At 35.8% G+C, this 10,542-nt stretch overlaps 1 protein-coding gene across 1 annotated transcript; it reads right to left on the bottom strand.

The window, feature by feature from the left end:
* Window positions 1–461: 461 nt before the first annotated feature.
* Window positions 462–3,495, bottom strand: ccr7 (chemokine (C-C motif) receptor 7). Its single transcript, XM_081380405.1, has 3 exons — window positions 3,401–3,495; window positions 3,166–3,206; window positions 462–2,134 (listed from the first exon to the last, which is right to left on the bottom strand). The coding sequence occupies exons 1-3, from the start codon at window positions 3,414–3,416 to the stop codon at window positions 944–946; spliced, it is 1,248 nt and encodes a 415-aa protein (XP_081236531.1). The 5' UTR covers window positions 3,417–3,495; the 3' UTR covers window positions 462–943.
* Window positions 3,496–10,542: the final 7,047 nt, after the last annotated feature.

The raw sequence follows: 10,542 nt of genomic DNA, 5'->3' as shown, positions 1-10,542 counted from the left end.
TATACTATCCAACTAATTGTTTCTCTTTGAGTGTTTTTTGTGGGTTGCGCATGTGCAATTTGAGACCAAATGTTTGGACAATATCTTAAAAATGAATCAATGAAATCGAGCTGTATGTTGCTTTTCTGCATGCCGGAAATTTTACCTGTTACCGACTCACTCATCACAACCACATATGTAGTACATACTGTGACCACAGACAATGAGTGTAAATGTCTTCCTCACAACTAGTAAAGAGGGTGAGAAACCATAGGATGAAATAGTTCACAATGTTTGCATTATGTTGGTATTTCTAACTGTGGTTCCCCTTCACGTGGCGCGAGCTAGGTTTTTATTTTAAGGTGATGTGTTGTGTAACTACCCGCAAAGACGAAGAGGAGGAAGTTATTTTGATGTGCAGAAGATGTGAAGTTGACAGAAATGTTATAACACGCAAAGCAACTTGAGTCAGATATATATATATAAAATATTTATTCAGTTTTAAAACAACTGTGACATAAAGAATAAAGAAGAATGCATATTTTAAAGAACTATTTCACCATGAAAGAGAATTATGTGGCTTATTTATTGAACAGTTAGCATATCTTAAAACTGTCTCATTTTTTAAAGAACATTCAATATAGACAAACTGATGTTGAAGACAAGATATTGAAAACAAAATGGCTATATCATGTAACACAAAGACTGAAAGTGAATTCTTCTCTCAAAGGGAAATTTAAAAACAAGAAGTGAAAAGCTTATTGTTACAAAGCAGGAGTTTTTGTACAGTAAGTAACTAGTAACACTGCATAGCAAATTTGCAGTATGCCACTATATGTCACCATTCAGTCCTCCACAGGCGGTTTCCTCTAAATTGAACTTATGAAACAATTTACCACTATATAACTGAAACTGGCAAAACCTTTTTTTGTTTTGGAGTCTGTTCTCAAGTAGATAAGAGCATTCAGGGGGAAAACGTTGTGGTGGTATCGGTGTCCAGGCCGACAGAAGATCTTCGTTTACCGCAGCGGGTGTACATGAGGTGGCTCTTTTTGAGACATCCCAAGTCTTTCAATAGCTTCAGGAGATCATTGCGAAACTTCACCCCAATGAACGCGTACAGGAATGGGTTCACAGCGCAGCGCAAAAAGGCCACGGCCCGGGTCACATCCATGGCATAAAGACGAACGTTGTCCTTGCCGCAATCCGTTGTTTGCTGAGTGGTCACTCCCATCACTACATTGTAGGGTAGTTGGCTGAACACAAAGACAGCTACCACTGCAATGATAACCTTGAAGGCTTTATTCCTCTCAAAGTTCTTGGCTTGGACTAGGGTCTTGATGATACAGATGTAACAGAATCCAATGACGATCGCTGGAAGTATAAAACCCAGGACCATCTGGCTTACCAGCATCCTAATGCGGTAGTCCTCATAGTTGTTGCCATTTGCTATACAGGTGCCATTGACATTGACTTCAGAGAACAGCAAGTCAGGTACAGAAAAGATCACCGCCATCACCCATGTAATCAGGGAAGATACCTGTCCATAATAGACCGCACTGGAGCGACAGCGATGAGCAGAGACGGCCTTGGTTATGGAGAAATAGCGATCTACGCTGATACAGGTGAGAAGGAACATGCCGCTGAAGAAGCTGACCTTGTAGATGGTGAACATGGCCTTGCATGGATACAGACCCAAATGCCACTTGCTCATGAAACTAGCTGCCCAGAAGGGGAGCGAAATTGCAAACAGCAGGTCAGCCATGGCTAGATTGAGCAGGTAGACGTCAGTCATGGTCTTCAGCCTCTTGAAGTAAAGGTAGGTTAGGATGACCATAAAGTTCCCCACGAGAGCCAGGAGGCAGATGATGGTGTAGATGGTGGGCAGGAACCAGTCGCGGAATGTACGGTTGTAGCTTTTTTCGCAAAGGTATACACTATCACTGTAATCCATACCCAGCTCTGTGGATAACTCATATTCTGTTGTGTATTGGTATTCAGTTGTCTCACTGGACCAACTTTTCTGAAATTCATTTGTCTCATTGGACCAGCTTTTCTGAAATTCATTTGTCTCATTGGACCAACTTTTCTGAAATTCAGTTGTCTCATTGGACCAACTTTTCTGAAATTCAGTTGTCTCATTGGACCAACTTTTCTGAAATAAAGATAATGCAGAAGAATGAAATAATGCAAAAACCTTCTAAGTAATCAGTTACTCAGCAAAATGTCCCATTACACTATAAATGTACAACCCCAAGAAAGTCTGAAATCTGTACGTGATTCCTGTTTAGAGCTGAAATGTACAGTGCTTGAAAAAGCTTTCTACTATACAATCCTGGATTTAAAAGGTGTACAGAGAAATAAGTAGACCTCCAGAAATAGTTCTCCCAAAATGAAAATCCTGGCATCTCGTTCCAAACTCATTCGTTTTCTCATTCGGTTTAATTTGTTAACAGTTAATTACATTAGTTAATATGAACTAACAATGAAAAATACTTAACAATTATGTCTTAAGTTGAGCTTTAAAAATCCCCAAAGTCTGAGCAAAGTTTAAGAGGAAGAGAGTTCCAAACAATAAAGCATTTATTAATCTTAGTTAATGCTGAATTTAAAATGAGTCAGTGTTAGTTAATATGAACAAACAATGAAAAATACTTCTAAAGCATTTATCAATCTTAGTTAGTTAATCTTAGCTTAACTTTTATTAATACATTATTAAAATAAAATTTTGTTTCTGTTAATAACATTTAATGGACCTGAGCTGACATGGACAGGTTAACTAACGTTAGCAAAGAGTATTAAAAACGGTAACAAATGTATTGCACATTGTTAGTTAATATTAGTTTTGTAGTAATATTATTACCTAATGGGACCTCATTGTAAAGTGTTACAGATTTTCTTTCTTCTGTAGGTCACAAAAGATGACAGAACGTCAGCTTCAGTCACCATTCACTTTCACTCATATGCAAAGTAGGTACATTAAAAGTGAATGGTGACTGATTTTGTCATTCTGCCTAAAATCTCCTTTTGTGTTCCATAAAAGAATAAAGTCATACAGGGTTTGAACAACGAGTAGGGCAAATAAAGGATGACAGAAATTTCATCTTTGGGTGAAATATCCCTCTGGAATTAGAGGTCAAATTTAAAGGTGAGTGCGGTTTTTCCTGATTTAATCCATGAAATTACCTTTATGTGACACGACCATATCAGCAACACAGGACAAAAAACTGTCATTGAAAAAAAAAAAACAGTGTGTCAGAGAGTACACATAATGATAAACTTAATTCATAGTAGAAGGCAAGCAGGTTTAAAACGAATTCACTAATGGATCACTTCTCTTCTTTGACCACATCCTCTATATTTTTTAAAGATTTACATATATTTTGACAGTTTAATTGAGCAGATAAATTGGTTTGCTTACCGGAAAATGCATGCATGATTTCAGATGACTTTCTCTTTGAATGTTTCACCAGGACTGCTAACAACACAGTGAATACGAGAGCTCTGTTTCATGCTGTGTTAAAAAGGTGAAGCACCACTTTTAACTCTGAACCAGAGGAAAGGGTTTTTACCACAGCCTGTACTGTTTCAAGAAAAACAACATCTGTCTAACCTTTGCACAACCATACGTTTGTTTAACATGTAAAATACTTTCCTTCTGCTATGTTCACTGAATTAAACCAGCATTAATAATATTAATAACATATCATTAATAATAAAAACAAAATGTATTATCTATTTGCATTGTTTTTTATATCATCACTGTTTCAATTTAATTTCTTAAACACTGCGTCATAATAAGTGAATTCTGAAAATATAATAGCCATATTTATCCATTAAAGGGATAGTTCACTTTGAAATTAAATTTTGGTATGTTTTAGCTTACCTCAAGGGCATCCAAGATGTAGGTGTCTTTTTTTCCGCAGTAGTTTCCATTTTGATATTTTTAGGTCAAACCGTTCTTGTCTGTCAGTCATATAATGCAGGTCTATGGTCACGGTCTCAAAGAGCATGCACAGAGTCCAAATTAAACAATTCCCCATCGTCCAAATTAAACAATTCCCCATCGTAAGTACACATTGATGGCCTAAGACACGAAACGAGCGGTTTGTGTGAGAAAACGAACAGTATTTATATCGATTTTAGCTCTTATACACAGCCACGTCCAAGTGATCTGAGGGCGCGGGCGCATCCTGCTGTGTGACGTGTGCGCAGACTGGTGTGTGACGTGTGCGCAGACTGGTGCATAGATATATACACTAGATGTCGCCTTGTCTACGGCAGTTCATTGGAACGAATGCTTTAAGGCGACATCTAGTGTTTATATCTATGCACCAGTCTGCGTACACGTCACACACCAGGATGCGCGCGCGCCCTCAGATCACTTGGACGTGGCTGTGTATAAGAGGTAAAAACGATATAAATACTGTTCGTTTTCTCACACAAACCGCTCGTTTCGTGTCTTAGGCCATAAATGTGTACTTACGATGGGGAATTGTTTAATTTGGACGATGTGGAATTGTTTTAATTTGGACTCTGTGCATGCTCTTTGAGACCGTGACCATAGACCTGCATTATATGACTGACAGACAAGAACGGTTTGACCTAAAAATATCAAAATTGAAACTACTGCGGAAAAAAAGACACCTACATCTTGGATGCCCTTGAGGTAAGCTAAAACATACCAAAATTTAATTTCAAAGTGAACTATCCCTTTAAGGCACTGATATAGGCCCATGGTGGCGGTGGGGTTATGGTATGTGCAGGCATATATTATGGACAACGAACACAGGTGCATTTTATTGATGGCATTTTGAATGCACAAAGATACCGTGACGAGATCCTGAGGCCCATTGTTGTGCCATTCATCCACGACCATCACCTCATGTTGCAGCGTGATAATGCACGGCCCCATGTTGCAAGGATCTGTACACAATTCCTGGAAGCTGAAAACATCCCAGTTCTTGCATGGCCAGCATACTCACCGGACATGTCACCCATTGAGCATGTTTGGGATGTCGCACAGCCATTGAAGAGCAGTTGACCAACATTCCACAGGCCACAATCAACAACTTTACCAACTCTATGTGAAGGAGATGTGTTGCACTGCGTGAAGCAAACGGTGTTCACACCAGATATTGACTGGTTTTCATCCCCCAATACAGTAAAACTGCACATTTAGAGTGGCCTTTTATTGTGGCCAGCCTAAGGCACACCTGTGCAATAATCATGCTGTCTAATCAGCATCTTGATATGCCACACCTTTGGGGTGGATGGATTATCTCGGCAAAGGAGAAGTGCTCACTAACACAGATTTAGACAGATTTGTGAACAATATTTGAGAGAAATAGGCTCATGAAAAATGGGGGCAAAAACAAAGTTTTGCAGTGTAATTATCCACTAGAAGCTTATTGGATAATAAGAAAGCATCATTTTTGTAAAGTATCACAGCATGCCTTTCTTCTGACTATTCTATGATGTTTTACAATGTACTACAAGTTCTGTCAAAATCCTGAACTAAAGTGTAGGCTATAAACAAGGGCAGACTATAAAACTGCAACAATTTATTTTGGCTAACATGCTTTTCCCCACTATTCTGTTATTTGAAGTTCCCTGTCCTCAACCACTTGTTACTCCACCCCCCTAAGTTTCAACTTTGCACAGGTAAACGCACTGCTGCACGCGTGCACTTGTGGGTTTGTGTGTACATTGCTGCCAGGAAAAGAGGCCTATAAGCAGGAAGACGTGTTTCGGCCACAACTCAGGTGATTTGCTTGGTAAAGGAACTGCTGCACTTCGCTCACACAATCTGTGAATGTGAATAAACCTCAGTTGGTACGATCACCTGTACACTTACCTGTTTATGTAAAAGCCATTGGTGTTTGTGTTTTTTTTATTTTATTTAATGACTGATAAGTGACTTAAGTTTGAGCAGAATCTTTAAAAAAAAAACTTTAATGCTAAAAAATAAAGAACGTATACATTTAAATTAAAGCTTGACAAATAAAGGTTACGGACAATTTTTTTTGGATAATCAGCGAAAATTTAAAAAGAGAATCTGGGCAAAGGCGAAATAATTTGCACTCTTTAAAAGCAGGTCATAGATTGTTTACAGCTATCAAGCTTCATCAAAAAGAGATCAAAGAGTAAGAGAGAGAAAAGGAACACACAACCCCCCACCCCAAAATCACAAAGAAAGCAACACCATGATGAAATTTCCTTTTCTCAAACCACCTCGAGTAAAAAAAACAAAGTGATGCATGTCGTTATATGGAAAGTTTGTCAAAGTGCACGCAAGCATGCTTGTGCACTTTAAGACAGTGTCCTATGAACGCTGTTGGATATATCTCTATATACCTGTCGTTATAATTAATAGAAGTTGTGAAGAATTGTGGTTTTAACGAAAACAGGAAGATGTAACCTATCAAAACCACAATACATTATCTTGGTATGGTACATCAAATGGTGAAGGAGATTAAAACCCCACCCAAGCAACCCGAGATCACATTGTGGATTTCACTTTGCCAAACAAGCATAAAAGGCAAATAAAGAAGATCAATGTATATATATATATACAGGACCAGTCAAAAGTTTGGAAACATTACTATTTTTAATGTTTTTGAAAGAAGTCTCTTATGCTCATCAAGCCTGCAGTAAAAAAAAAAAAAACAGTAATATTATGAAATATTATTACAATTTATGGTTCTCTTTTTTAATATATTTTAAAATGTAATTTATTTTTGTGATGCAAAGCTGAATTTTCATCAGCAAGTACTCCGGTCTTTGGTGTCTTATGATCCTTCAGAAATCATTCTAATATGATGATCTGATACTCAGTTATTATCAATGATGGAAACAGTTGTGCTGTTTAATATATTTTTTGGAATACTTTTTTCAGGATTCATTGATGAGTAAAACGTTAACAGCATTTATTCATAAAAACAGCATTTATTCAAAATAAAACATTTCTAACAATATAAATAGTTACCATCACCTTTTATCAATTTAACGCATCCTTGTTGAATTAAAGTACTAATTTCTTAAAAAAAAAAAGTTATTGTTCCCAAACTTTTGAACGGTAGTGTATATTGTTACAAAAGATTTCTATTCTAAATAAATAAATTTCTTTTTAACTTTTTATTCATCAAATAATCCTGAAAAAAGTATCTCAGGTTATAAAAAAAATATTAAGCAGCACAACTGTTTCCAACATTGATCATACATCAGCATATTAGAATGATTTCTGAAGGATCATAAGACACCAAAGACTGGAGTTCTTGCTGATGAAAATTCAGATTTGCATCATAAAAATAAATGACATTTTTAAGTATATTAAAAAAGAGATCCATTATTTTAAATTGTGATAATATTTCATAATATTACTGTTTTTTGTTTGTTTGTTTGTTTTTTTAACTGCAGGCTTGATAAGCATAAGAGACTTCTTTCAAAAACATTAAAAATAGTAACATTTCCAAACGTTTGACTACTGTATATATATATATATATATATATATATATATATATACTGTATGAAATATGCTTAAAGTCCACATGAAATCAAAATTGACCATATTTACTTTGTTTGCCTAAATTGATCGTTTTGTGGTGAACAATTCATCCATGCAAGTCAATCCACACAAAAAAATGTTTTGGCTTCGTAATCTTTAGTCAAAATCTGAAAATGCCCCTCCCCTCTGCATTGGAGGACCTTCTCTGATGACGTAGGTTTGAGGAATTGGTTTGGGCAACGCTTAACCACTCCCCTCAAACCGTTAGTCTGTTATGAGCGAGAGATAGAGAGGAGGAGCGCTAGAGTAAAACCCTGCCCTCTGTTCAATATTCCGTTTCACTGGGAAATGCGTCACAACACTGGAGAAAAGTCGTTTGCAACTTCCGGTTCACGCGGACTTTATTAGAGAGAAACAGTTGGGTTCCGGAAGTAAAAATGATTCCATATTACTTCAACTTTTTTAAAATAATCGTGGTTAACAACGGAATAGTGAAAAACTAAATTACCCATGATGCTGTACCGAAAATTCCACCAATCAGAGATTCGAAACAAGCTAAACGCATCAAAATAACTCTTTAGCTCCGTCCCACTCCCATGAAGTACAGCTAATTAGTTATGTAATCAAGTTGGTCTCTCTATGCTCTCAAAATAATTATATATTTCAATATATGCATATTTTGCAATAAACTAAAAAATAACACTTTACAATAATGTTCATTAGTTAACATTAATTCATTCAAACAGTCATTCATTTTTTTTCATGCTAGTTCACAGTGCATTAACTAATGTTAACAAGATTTTAATAATGTATTAGTAAATGTTGAAATTAACATTAACAAAGGATAATAAATGCTGTACAAGTTCAGTTCATTATTAGTTCATGCTAATTAATGTATTACCTAATGTTAACTAATGAACCTTATTGTAAATTGTAACCTTAACATATATATAATCAACATTTTAAAAAAGTAGTTTTATATTCCACCATTGTTCTTAATTTGATTATCTTGTTCGCAGTGCTTCATGGGACTGTAGTTTTTTCTATCACTGAAGGCATAAAGTACAAAGTCTTGTACCTTTGTATTTTTGACTGATTTGCATATGAGTAACAGTACTGAAAGGAACAGGACTGAAAGGAACAGGGTTGCGTTTTTAAGCAAAAAGTTATCAAATACAGAAATATGGCCATAGCATACATGCTAATAGCACACACTGAGCAAATTCTATTGACTTACCTAAAGTTCATATTTTTAAAGTAAACAAATAACATCTAAGAAATAATTTAGGTAACAGGACAGTATTTGAAATTGACCTTCTCAGTCATAGTTACTATTTCATCACATTTACAGAAATTAAAATGAGAGGACTTACTTATGATCTTCCCATTGCCTTCAGAAGATCCAGAGCATGCAACTTGCTGTTAAAAATGTGTCTTGTGGAATGTACCAAGTTTTGTTTTAGAGTGTTAGGGTATGTGTTAGGGTAACAGGACTGAGTGAAAACCCGGGGACTCAACTAAAATGTGTTTTTTATCTAAAATTTTAGATCAAATGTTTTTTTTCTCATGGATTTTTTTTTTTTTGTAGCATAGATTGGATATAAAGTCACACACCAATGCAAAAAAAACAAACAAAAAAACAAACAAACATTTTAATCATTTTATTTCAGGGTAAAGTATAGAGATAGAGACATGGGGACATGCAACAAATGCTATTTTTTTTAGTGTTCTAGGTAGATTTTATTATTTGTTTTTAATTATAATTTTTCACTTTGCAGTTAGCTTAATGTGTGGGACACTTTGCTTAATAATACGATTTATTTTAGAGTTAATTTTCATTATAAGTGCGTTTTTTATAATGTCCTGGGGACAGAAATGTCACCCATTCAGTGGAACGGCTCTTAAATCAAAGTTTGTAATGTTATGATTCACCTTGGTTCATGGCTTATAATGCTTTAACAAAGACTTTTTAAAAATCTCTATGTGAGAAATGGATGAAAACAAACAAACAAAAAAAAACTTCTAGAACCAACGACGCTGATCGAATTCCAGTATATCAAGTATTATTGTGACACGAGGCATCGCTTGCATTGCTCTAGTGGTTTAGCCAGCCCTGGTATCCTATCAAAGGGAAATTAAAGTTAAATGCTTCAGAATTTGCACCTGAAACATTGAATTTTTACATATAATGCATACATTTTAATCAGAAGAATAGCCAAGAGATGCAAAATAAACAATGTTGCTTTCGATGTGAGCACAAACCTTTTCTACTTTCATTTTGGAAAAAGTTTCTTACGTTTATTCTTAATTATTCAATGAACATCAAGAAATGTAACTTCAGTGACTTCAGACCTGTACAGCAGTCAAACTTCTGTTTACAGGAAGTCAGTCTAGTCTTGTCTGTATAGTTACATATGACCTGTTTTCCCTCACCGTTTTGTACCTCTCAAAATGAATTGTTTATGCATGTATATAGTAGTGAAATTCCCCTCAAGACATATTTTGTTCAAACACTGATGAGAAGTGTCTTAGTCATGTCTTTGCTTAAAAATGAATGTGAAAACATTACTTTTAACCTATAAACTCCCACTCATAGTTTCCACTTTTAGGAAATTGCATGTGGAAACAAAACCTCGCAGACCTGCCAGACATTGACATCAAGCCTAAAAGCTTTTCATTAATTCATCCGTTCTCCAAACTGCTTCTCCTCTGTAGGGTCGCCTTGCGGGAGCCTATTCCAGCGTCTCGGGCCACAGTCGGGGGATGCCCTGGAAAGATGGCCAGTAAGCTTTTCAACATCCCCATATTATTAGGTAGTTTCCTTTAAAGAAATATAAGAAATGAAGAAGTAGAAAACGTATTTCTGACTAGCAAGAAGAAGAAGAAATGCAGTTCATACAGGAATGCAGAAGTCTTGAAATTCCAGTCCATAATGTTCTGCTCAGACAGTAAATTTAGTTATCTTTTCAATGAGATGATGTGAAACCTGATATTGTTAAAATGCAACAATACAGCCATTTGAAGAGTAGAAGTATGATATCTGATAAGATTGTGG

The sequence above is a fragment of the Scardinius erythrophthalmus genome (genome assembly GCF_964197995.2).
Source record: "Scardinius erythrophthalmus genome assembly, chromosome: 12".
In the NCBI taxonomy this organism is placed as follows: Eukaryota; Metazoa; Chordata; class Actinopteri; order Cypriniformes; family Leuciscidae; genus Scardinius; species Scardinius erythrophthalmus.
Note: the sequence above shows the minus strand (reverse complement) of the source record. Positions and strands in the feature narration are given on the sequence as shown.